Source organism: Antechinus flavipes, chromosome 4 (genome assembly GCF_016432865.1).
Source record: "Antechinus flavipes isolate AdamAnt ecotype Samford, QLD, Australia chromosome 4, AdamAnt_v2, whole genome shotgun sequence".
NCBI lineage: Eukaryota > Metazoa > Chordata > Mammalia > Dasyuromorphia > Dasyuridae > Antechinus > Antechinus flavipes.
The window spans coordinates 393099330-393111730 of record NC_067401.1 but is presented as its reverse complement, the minus strand read 5'-3'; the positions used below and the strand labels follow the sequence as shown (position 1 = coordinate 393111730).

Here is a 12401-nt window from a genome sequence, read left to right as displayed (position 1 = left end):
AACTCCTTGTGGAGAGGGGGATTATCTTCAGTTTTGCTAATATTTATATCCCCAATTATAGCAAAAGTGCCTGGAATATTATAAGTGCTTGCTTAAAAAATACTTACTATATGAATATACAATCCGAAACTGAACTGGAAATACTTTTGAACCAGGAAACATTTTATTTTTAACTAAAACATAGAAATCATAATAACATTTCTTAAACAACCCTGAGATTTTACCTCAACCCTTGCAAACTGGCAAAAATGACAAAAACAGCAAAAGTCAATGTTGAGAGGGATTGGGGAATGATAGGTACATTATTAAAGCTAAGGAAATTCAAAAAAACAAAGCCAAACAGTGAAGGGGGTTGGGCCCAGGACAGTCTTGAGTGGCACACAAAATTTATTGTGCCTGGAAGCTGGATAATGACATGGTGAAAGAAAATGAGAAAAATGAAGAGTGGTCAAACAGGCAGGAAAAAAACCAGAAAATAACCATGCCACAGTAATACAAAAAGGAAGAAATATTTGACAAAGTCGAAATCTACAGAAAGGCCCAGTAAGATCGCTAGATTTAGCAATTAAAAGAACACTAATAATCCTTAAAAGAATAATCCAGAGTGATAGGGTAAAAAGCCAGAAGGCAGAGAGGAGAAGGAGTGGGTATGGAAGCAGAACCAGTAAATATAAACAAATAAGAATTTGGTGGTGAAAGTGAGGAAAAGATAAGTAAAGGAAAAAGCAACAGAAAATGATCAACCATTTAGTTAACCATGTTCTGAAAGAAAATTCTATTCAGAAAAAATTTGGACCATTTGACCTCTAAGGGTCCTGCCAACTTTGAAAAAAAAAATTGTTATAGTCCTTCTTCCACATCTCAAAACATTTCTTTATGTTTTTTTAGCCCATGCTCTTCCTTCTTCAGTCTCACATGTCTAACCCAATACCCCATTATTTCCTTTGTGATCTTGCTCTATCAATCATTCTCTACTAGCTTTTCCCCTCCACTTACAAAAGGTCATGAGCACATGAGCATATGCTCATTGCAAACCTTCTTTAAAAACAAAAACAAAAGAATAGACTACTTATACCACTTTGTCACCATATACTTACATATATTCTCTAATTCCTTCGAATCTAGCTTCAGTTCCTACATCTATGAAATTGCTTTCTCTCCATGGATATTATAATCAAGTCAATCAATGGCCTTTTTTCAATTCTTGGACCTTTCCAAAGTATCTGAAATACATTCCCAGTATCACATCCTTTGATATTTTCTCTTATCTTTAGATTTTGTAACACTGCCCTCTCCTCCTCCAGGAACTACATCAATTCCTTTTTGGCCTCCATCATCAACCTCCTAACCCCAAGAGTTAGTTTCTGAACCCATAAAGTGAGTCTTTCCCCTTCTCTTTCTAAACTTTTTCTCTTCAAAGTCTATATTATTTTCAGTTTTTTATAGATGACTCATAAATATTTATCATTAGAGTTTATTTAGGTAATTATCTAGAACAAAATTTAAAGAAGGTTGAAATAAGAAAGTCCATATTTCACAGAATCTTGCAGTTGGAGTCTCAAAGGTCATCTAATCTAATTTATACCTAAACAAAAATCCTCTCTATCACAAACCCAACAGAGTGGTATTACGCAGCCTTTACATGAGATCTCTGTAGAGTAAAAACTTGATACTTCATTCAAATCTGTATAACTCTGGGAATTTCTCCTTATATCAAGTCTAAATTCAACTCTCTACAACTACACATAGCAACTAATTGAAACTTCTGGAACCAAATAAAACAAATTTAATCCATTTTTTTTCACCTCAGAATCCATTAAATGTTTGAAAACAGACAGCTCTTTTATCCCTCCCAAATTTTTTCTTCTTTAAGCTAAGTATCCCAAGTCCTTTCAAATAGAGCACCAACCCTGAAGTCAGGAGGACCCAAGTTCAAATCCAGCCTAAAAAACACAAACTAGCTGTGTGATCCTGGGCAATTCACAAACAGAAAAAAATCTCAAAATAGTATAAGATCATGTTAATATTGCACTATTGGCTCATGTTAAACTTACAGTCTATTAAAACTCCTTTTTCCGATTGAATTTTTATCTAGCCTCCCCATTCTAATCTTACATCTCTGAAGATAATTTTTTTAAAGTATAGCACTTTGTGCATATCTCAAACTTTAATTTAAAGACTCAGTCGAACAATCTAAAATAACAAACCCTCATCCCTGGCTTTATGCCACGTGCAAATTTGATAAGTGTGCTCTATAGCCTTCTCAGATTTCTGGTACATAAAACTTTAGACTGATTCTAAAGTGACATAAAAACATAGGACCTACTCTTCAAGTCCAGTCATGTATATTTCCAAATTTATCTTGTGATACTCTCTATTCTGACCCACATCTATTCCTTCCATCCACCAGAAGACTGTCCACAGTGAAAGATTGTCAAGTAACTTCTTGAAATCTAAGTAAATTATCTATAGCATTCTACTCATATGCAAGTCTAGACAGTTTCACCTGCCTAGCGTGATGCTATTCTTGAGAAAGCAATATCAGCTCTTTGTAAGGATGACTGCTCTTTTTCTAGATGTTCACTGAAGAATTCACTAAAAACTCCTTCAAAAAGATGTTCTAGAATTTGGCCAGAAATTCAAGTATAAATTAAACCATGGTTTTACGAACACTTATCTTTTCCTTTTCATTTTGAAGGTAACATTTGTCTCTTTCCTCTCCCAATCTAAACTCAAGTATTTCCTTTTTTCTGAACAGGAAACCTATAAGATACTACAATGAGATTACTGCTTCTGTTTCTGTCTCCAATTATCTTTTCACCAAGTCATTTTCACCATGCCTCTCATCCCTATTTCTTCATTAGTACATCTCCTTAATATACATCAATCAACAAACACTTATTATTATGGAGCAGGCACTAAGCTCTAACCCCAGGACTCTTGCTTTTACCAGTTTTGTTCTTTTGAATAGGTATACTCTTCCAGAGCCATAGTCCAGGTTTGGATTTCATCCCACCAAGTGTCAGTGATAACCATGAAGTCATATTTGTCTCTTTGTAGTAAAACTCTCTGATTCTTCATCTTTTTTAATTCATATTTTTTGTATGTACAATTCCTTCCCTGTATTTTGCCGTTTGGAAATTTCTGATTGTCAGATTGTCTTTTTCCAATATCATAGCTATTCTATAAGATAAATCTTAAAGGCTGTATTTCAGCCATTTTCTTCCTCCAGACTTAAGGAAAAGGAGGAAGAAAAAAGGGAAAATGTATGTTAAATACATTTTTTCCTCTGGTCAGGAGCATGTCATTCCTGTAACTTAAGCATGGTTCAGAAATCCAAATCCTCACTTTCCAAACCTCCCTCTTTTCTGAAGCCTTTGCTTCAGATCAGTAAGTTATGAAACTACCTGCTAAACCCCTCAGTATTTTTAGTTTCTTGCCAAAGACATCACAATCTTTAGAAATTCCACTTAGAATTCTTGTGCATTATCAAATATATACCCTCAAATCACTGTGAATCATCTGGTTTGAGAAATCTTGCGAAATTCCATGTCACATCCTAGATACATATCCTAGAAAGATATCACATTATATGTTTAATACTTCTCAGAAGTGAAGCACAGTCACTACTCTTCTAATATTTCTAGAGGATCTCTAATCTAATATCACCTATGTGTCCACATCATCACTTCTTAAGATTAAGAACAGTTTCCTCTTAAGAATATATCTTCTTCCTCATTAGTAATATTGAGCATTATTACTCAAAAACATTTAGTGGTCCTTCTTAACTTCCATTATTTCACCCTCCAACGTCCCAACACAAGTCATTATTCCCTTTCTGTTTTCAAACCTTTAGTCTTTATTTTATAAAGGAAGTAATTTTCATATTTTTGTTTTAAAGAACACTTCATCTCTTTTTGTTACCTAGAGTGGTGAAATCCTTATGCCTCTTCACCATCTAATGAAGGAAGAACACCATCTTATACGTTGAGCATATATAAGTCACTTATTGACAGAAGAACAACAAATGTTCCATACAGATTACTAAAAATTTCTCCTTGTTCTTTAAATTTGATGGAAGGATATCCATAGTAACAGGATCACAGATTTTAAAATGGAAGAGAATTTAAGTTATAAAAATTCAGACCCCTCATTTTACATAAAATAAACGACAGCCCAGAGGTTAACCAGCTTTGCCTAGGTTCATTTACATAGTGTTTATTGTAGAATCCATGCACAGATTTTTGACTTCAAGTCCAACATTCTATTTACTATACCATACTACCTTATTGTACCATCTTTGAGCTCTCTCTTGGAGAATTCCTATAGCTAAATTTCTTGTTTCACTTTTAATTTTGGAGCTATAACTTTCCTTCACAGCTCTTTGGTACTTTGATGGTCACGTTCAGTTTTTTTCCTTTGTCTTACTAACTTTTGCAGTAATTTATCAACTTGCTTTTTCTTTCCATATTTACCTTGCTTAATTTCCTCCTTTTTCACCTCAATTTCTTTCATCTTTCTTTCCCTAAAGTCTTCTTTATTTTTTTCTTTAGATTCTGATGCTTGAATTCTCTTCCTCCAACTTCTCCCTCAAGATGTCCCAAATGTACCCACTTCAAACTCAATCTCTAGTTTTCATCACAATTTTCCAACTCTCCTACAAAATTATTTCCTTTTCTTCCATATAACCTTCTGACACTGAAGTTAGAAGTTGTGCATTTGACTAGAAACAGAAATTTTTCCCTTACGTAATTTGTGATCAAACTGACAGAAAAAACACATTAAATAATACTATTCTGCCGTGATATATTTCCAAAAGAATTTAAGAACTTAATATAATATTAAAGTCTGAGTAAATTGTTTGCTAATAGTATTTCCTTACACTAAAGTGTCTCAAAAAATAAGACATTAAAACAACATTGATACTTTTAGATCAACTTTTATGAATATCGTTTCGTTAAACTCAAAACTATGCATTCTTCTTCCGTGCTGTTTTACCCGAGAAATCCAAACAAATAAAGCACCTAATTTATCATTCAAAAATTATAATCAAGTTAGGTAGTTATATGTTAAAAAGTAGAAGTAAAATTTTAAATACTTATTTTCTCTACTAAACTTTTCTATCTAAATAATGACCCATAGATGAGTAAGTAAAGCTGGTCTTTGTGTATATGTATGTGTATGAGGGTGTGTGTGTGTGTGTGTGTGTGTGTGTGTGTGTGTGTGTGTGTGTGTAAAAGAGAGAGACAGAAAGAAAAGAGAAGTGGGAGGAAGACATGCAAGGTTCAGCATCCATAGATGATATTACAAAAAGATAACCTGAGTCCAGAAGCAAACAAGAGAAGAGCAGATTAGACTGCTTTCAGAAACTGCAAAATTCCTCAATGAAATCAAAATCCTTTCATATATGAAAATCCATGTTTTTAATACCAAGATTCTACTGGGGTTGTTATGGCCATGTTACAGATAGATAAGTCTAAGAAGGCTGAAACACAAAAGGAACTTGAAGAAGAGAAGTAAAGGATGTCACTGAAAAAAGTTACAACTAAAACCAAAAAGTCACAAGTCAAGAAACAAAAAGAAAAACAGGCTAAATATATTACCATCATATTTTCAATATAGGAAGCAAGCAAGGAAACCCCCAAACATATTGGGAAGGCTTGGGCTTTGACATAATCAGTTTTGACCTACATTAATGAACAGAATACACAAATGTTGTATTTGAATATTAAACTGTGGATACTTTTTCTGACTCTAGGTATAATCAATATTTTCTAGCAGCATCAGGAAACAAACCACCAACAAACAGAAAATTCACAATAATCTATACAAACTCTTTTATGCGCACTAAACTGAAATTCATAAATTAAATAAATAAATTAGGGTTGTTTAGTTGGCTTGTTATATATTCAGTTAAGTATTTCATTTTAAATCAGTGATCTATGAAAATTCAAGAATTTAAAGTAATCATTTGATAATTTCATATGAAATTAAGGCATTCTAAAGTTAAAGAAATATTTTTGAAATGATTAATTAGAACATTATCAGCATAGACATTAACTCCAGACATCCTCAGGAAAAAAAAAAAAAATACATTCTTAGGGAATGATGGATCAAAGTCAGCTGACCTTAAAGTAAGGGTTCTTAACTTTTTCTGGGTATCACGGACCCCTTTGGAAATCTGGTGAAATCTGTGGACTCCTTCTCAGAAGGGAAATAAATTATTATTAAATCACAGTTATCAAAATATTTTTTAAAAAGAAGTTCACAGAATTCAGGTTAATTTATAAAACAGGGATTTGGATTAAGTTCTGTAATCAATCTTACCATAAAATTTTACTATCAATACATTTCTGCTTTTACTTTCCACTGTCCCTATTTCTGCTTTTACTTTTCACTGGTTTTTATTACTTTAATTTCAGAGCATTTACAGGGCAAAGAGTTTTTAGACATTCTCTATTTCAAAAGAGGACTACGATGTGAGCCACTAAGAAACTTTGAGGAAAGGCATAATTGTACATAAAACTTAATGTATACTTATTCCCTTACAGCAAGGGAAATGGAATCAGACTGGCAAAATAAAGATTATAATCCTAACATATTAAGAGTAAATGCTTCTGAGCCTTCTCACAACTTTTTTTGGATCCTTTCATCCTGGAAGAGCAGAGATAGAATATGAGCAAGAAGATTGATTTATCAACTACAATCCACAATGTAAAGCCTAGCCCTAACCTATTTAAGGTAGGGAAAATGTCTAATATAAAGTTTGGCGTTTGCGCTGTAACCTGGGTAAAAAACTCCCATAGGAAGATCTTGGCAAAACTAGAAAACAATGCTTGGGGGAGTCCCTTCTTCAAAAGACACCAGTATTTTAACTCCAGAACATATCTTAAGGTGTAGACCCAGGATCAAGCACATAACGAAGACTGTAAACATAAAACACTCGAATTATCTGGGGAAATGGTCAATGATAACAGAGAAACAACTACCAAAAAAAAAAAAAAAAAAACTGCTAGCAGGCAGAAAATTATAGATTCAGTGAAAGCAAAGTGCCACATAGTATTTTGATACTTAAATGTCATCAGCACTTTATAAGATGAGATACTGAATAAAATTGGTAAATAGGACCCACTATTACAAAATTTCTAGAGATAAATTCATGGTATAGGACTAATTTTACATGGTCAAAATGTACTTGTACATTCCTATTGTCACCATATGTTATAACAACATTTTCCAACTGTCCAAATAAGATTTAACTATAGAGATTCTAAACTCACCCTTGTTCAATTAAAACTATTCAATGTTAAATCTTTCATCAAAAAAAAAAAAAATGAGAAAAAAAAACTCACAGAAAACTATTTCCCTAATAAAAATAAAACATTCCTAAATGACTAATTCATGATTTAATTTGACAACTTGAAAAATTCTACACATCATATATAAATTCATATCTTTTCTTCATCCATAAGTCACTGCAAATTGGTATTTTGTACAAAAGTTGTTTATCTAGCATTCTTTTATCCCAAAATCACTGTTAATTTTTATTTTCTATATGTCCCTACAACTCCTCAGGACTGATTCTTACTTTTTGAAAATTCAAAACAAAATTAAATTATATTCGGTTTTAACATTACATGTATTCATTGTTGTTATGATCTGAAAATAGAAATCCATTTATGAACACATGTGGTTAAATAAAATTTGTATTTAAGTTCTGTGATCAGCCTTACCATCCATATCTGCTCGCTGACAGCACAGTAATATCACCACAATACCCCATTCCTAAATCACACAATCAGAGAACTTGGTGAATAAAGATTTCATTAATTATTATCTCCCTAGAGAACTAGTAACTAGAAATTTTTCATATAAAGTGTTTTAATTATAACATATGGAATACTGCATATAGAGAGCACATTGTACAGAAGACATGGGTTTCAGTTTCCTCATCTACAAAATAAGAACTCTGCCCTCCAGCTCTAAATCCTACAATGATTTTTCTTGTTTCTTTAAAAAAAAAAAAAAAGTTTTTAAGGGATGTGAAAATTCATCCTGGAACCATGAAAAAGAACAAAAATTATTAAATGGCAATGTTTCCAATTTCCTTCTCACAAAATGCTGCTCAGGCTCAGTTGCTTCCTCCATGAAGTTTTCTAGAATCCCCAACAATTACAAAGAAGCTACCTCAGATGTTTGCATCTTATATTCATAACTTTGCTATGCATTGAAATAACTATCCTTAACTCCTCTACTAGTTCATAAGGTCTTGTGTAGGCAAAACCTTTGCTTTAATAATTTATATCTACCCCTTCTTTGCCTAGAATAGTTCCTTGCATAAAAGCATTTAAAAAAATGTTTGTTAGAAATAAATGGCATGTCTTATCATCCTATCTTAACTAATATTTTTTAAAGTGACTTACCCTTCTATAACAGTAATTCTATTTACAAGTCTTTCAATTTCTTTTCACAAATATAATTAAATGAATTCAGAATATTAACAGTATTTTTCATACCAAATAATTGCAAAGCATCTTAGTGAAGGATATTCATCTTTGGGATGCAAAAAAAAAGGAGGAAAGTACTTGTCTTAAGGTAGCAAATTTAAATTCATGAGTCACAGTAAATTTTAAATTGTCTAATGATAACAAATGTCTTACCTAATGCTAAAAAAAAAAAATAGTTTTAAATTTCACAAAGAATTTGCCAAATTTACAAAGTTAAAACAGTATTAAAATATGAGATGGGGTTGTTTCTTACCTATTCGGTCAAATGTTTTATCACACTTAGGACACTGCAATATTTTTTTGTTACTGTTTTGAATGACCACTGGAGTTAACCCTTCATGAATATTTCCTACGGAATCAGCAGTTTCAGGCTCTTCTTCTGCATCATTATGTTCTTTGTCACTTTGTTCTTCCCCTTCAGAGTATTCATCTGACATTTCCTCCTCCTGTGCTTCTGCATCTGCATTGTACTCACTTCCAGCATCCTCAGAATCATTTTTATCAGACTTTTCTGTATCAAAAGTGACCTTATCCAAATTGTCTTTATCAAAATTGTCTGATATTTCACCACTTTCATTTTCATTATCACTGTCCTCATCAAATTTTACAGGACACTTTCTATTCCTAGTTGATCGTCTTGCTGAAAAACCTCTTTCCAGCATTTTTAACCCATGTTTTTTCCCTATTACTAGGGACCTGTGAGTTTTGGTCAAATGATTCTCTAAAGACTTCTTATAACAAAAATTTCTACTGCAGAATTTGCACTGATGACTGGTTGACAACCTGCCAGCCAATTCACTTAGAGTTTCTGCTGGTGATGCCTTTTCAGTTATTTCAGAAGGAAAATTAGAAATATTTTCATTATTTAGCAATTTAACTGCATCTATAATGTCCAGAAATTTTGCAGCCTCTAAAACTAGAGGTATCTCATTCTTATAGACAAAAAATTCTGATGTGTAGAGAAATTCAAGCAAATGCTGAAAAACAGAATGAGTTACATGATCCAGAGTGACAACATCTGTGCTTGGATTTTTGCTCAAACAAGCATGAAAATAACTACTGCCAACAGCAACAACAACTTTGTGTGCACTAAATTCCTTCCCTTCTACAATTATAAGTAAATCACAGAAAGATGGTTGTTTCTGTCTATCATCATTTAAATATTTCAATAAATTCTTATTATACTGCAAAGAACTCAGAAGCTTTCTTTGATCTGGTGATGGAGGAAGTTGCTGATAACACTGAAGATCTTCAGGAGTAGATCCTTCTGTAGAATGACTAAATGTCACTTGGTCACTATCCACTGCACTGTTTCCATCAGATGAATCTTTATGATGGCCCAGATGGATCTTCTCGTCAAAATTTGCAGTAACCTTTCTCCTTTTCTTCATCGCAATAATGCAATTTCAGGACAAGAAGCTTCATAAGTGTCTCAAGAGACTTAAAAAGGATAACTAGCTTCAATCTTGGCTAACATCTTCTGGAGAAGTGTGAGGGAGGGTTTCATGGTCTGCAAAACAATAAGAATCCTATAACATATCCCCACCGGCGACTTAAATGTATTTGTTCAAAGTATTTTTCTTTCAATTGTTAATCATTAAATGAACAAGAAGCAGCACACGCGCGCACACACACTACAGCTTACAAACATAAATATTTTAACATCATAAGGTTGGGAGAGGAGTGGTTGGAGAAAGTCTAGAATGTCCACAAAAGAACAATTTTAAAAGAAACAAGAGAGAACCCTGACACCTGCCAAGCCCGACTCACAGGAGAGCGAGATGGTGAGGACACTGGAGCGAGGAGCCTTCTCTGAGGGGGCGGGGCTGGGGGCGGAGGGTCCACCGTGTGATTAGGTCATTACGGTCCTCCCCACACCATAGCGTTCCCGCGGGGGAGGAGGGGGGGAACGTTCAGCACATTTGTCCCCTCAGACCCGTCGCCTCCAACTTATGACACAGCGACAGGTCGGGAGAGGCGCAGGGACAACAGAGAACGAAAGGAAGAAACCCCTCCCCTATCAGGGGACGCCCCGGCCTGCGGCGAACCCGCCGCGTTCCCCACCCCGTGCTTCCGAGACAGCCGCCCTAGAACCATTTACCGCCTCCAAGGAGCTCCTCCGCTGCCTCCCGGCCGCTGAGCTCCTCTACAGGCGCGCTCCCCTCCCAGTGTCTACCCACTTCCGGGTTCGACCAACCTCTCCGCCCCTCTTTCCCCTTCCTCTTCCCTTTTTCCTTTACCTCCAGTGGTCACAACTGCGACCTCAACCACGGGACTCACGCACCGCGCAGGCTCCGGGAGACTCCTGCAACTTGCTGCCGAAACCTGCTGGGGCCACTGCGCATGAGCATTCACATTCTTTAGCGCATGCTCACTAAATCCACCCTCTTTTCACCCACCCACCCCTTCACTTCGGAAGACGTTACTAAAACTACCGGTAGAGATCGTATGCTCCGGGTTTTCCTGATTTCCGAGACTGGGCGGAGCGGGGCGGGGTTGGAGGGACTGATGCTTGGCTCTGTACGCTAGGTTGACTATGGCAAAGGATTTGGGGAGGGGCGGTAAAGGAGAGAGGAGATAGGAAAAGAAGACGAGGGGAAGATTGACCGGCCTTGACGTAGAGAGAGGCTGCGGCATTTGAACAAATAGTAGTAGCAAAATCTCGCAACTGAGGTCGTCTCGCGAAATTCTTCTCTCGGCCTCCGCGCCTGCGCTCTAGAGTCTCTTCTGAGCCTTTGATGTATACGCACAGGGGAGTGCCCTTCGGAGCTTGGCCCAGAGCTGTTGCTTCTTTAAGAGGGCTTACCTTCTTTCGCTGCTTCAGCGAATAGCTACAGTGTTGCTAAATAAAAACGTTAGGTTGTTCTTTCACACAAAAGAATATCATAGTTCAGTATAAGTCAGGTAATTTGACACAAATGGTCATGTGAACATTCTCCTTATTTTCTCCATTACCACTGAGGATGCAGCCGAAGTCTCTAAGCCACCTAACGCAATCTGAGCAGTATTTGGGGGCAAGGTGTTGCTACTTAAATTTGTGTTAACAAGGGGGAAGAATATTCAAAAACTTAATAAGATTCTCACTTTTCCCCGGTGAAATACTGACAGGCCAGGTAGGGGGAGGGGAAAAAATGAAGTGACCAAATGAATTGATGGAAGAGATATATAAAGATTTACAGGAAAGAACCTTCAGCTTGCAACCTTCCTAAGTGTGTCAGTAATGCCATCAGATCTTTTTCTGAAGTTATTCCCACTCAACTGACGGTTTAAAGACCAAAGTACTCAGTCTTCTAAATATGAATATTCTTTCAGTTATATAATCTAAGGGACCACCTCAGTTTTGCTGCTTTTTACATCCCCAACAATTAACACATTGACTGGCACATAATAAGCACTTAGTAAATATTTTGTTACCTGACAATTGCATAATGTACAGAATTTGTATTTCTGTTCTATTAGAAGAAAGTAAATGAAATAGAATGCAAGGGAATTATACATAGTATGTGGTACTGTAACTTTTTCAAACATATTTCCATATATGTTGTATTGTATTTTTATACATTATAATGTATACATTACTTCGTCTTTACATCCCTGAAAAATAGGTAGTATAGGTACTATCCATTGTACAGAAAAGAAAACAACCTTATAGAGATTAATCCTAGTACTGAAAGATATAGGAAAGATCATTAAGGTTGTCCTTAAAGAATGTGGATTCATATCTTTGTTCTGCCCCTTGTTATCTTTGTGACTTCAGGAAACAAATTTAGAGTACAGGGCTGACATGGTCACACTGATGCTCTAGGAAGACCACTTTTACAGCCAAGTAGAAGATGAACTGGAGTGGGGAGAGATTTGTGGGAAGGAGAATAATCAGCTGGCTGTTGCAATAGA

At 35.4% G+C, this 12401-nt stretch overlaps 1 protein-coding gene across 1 annotated transcript in view; it reads right to left on the bottom strand.

The window, feature by feature from the left end:
• Window positions 1-10227, bottom strand: part of ZBTB41 (zinc finger and BTB domain containing 41) — a 54870-nt gene extending 44643 nt beyond the window's left edge. The window contains exon 1 of the mRNA XM_051998715.1: window positions 8761-10227. Coding sequence (XP_051854675.1) covers window positions 8761-9898 — 1138 coding nt within the window. The 5' untranslated portion in view covers window positions 9899-10227. The remainder of the gene's footprint in view (window positions 1-8760) is intronic.
• Between the last annotated feature and the right edge of the window lie 2174 nt (window positions 10228-12401).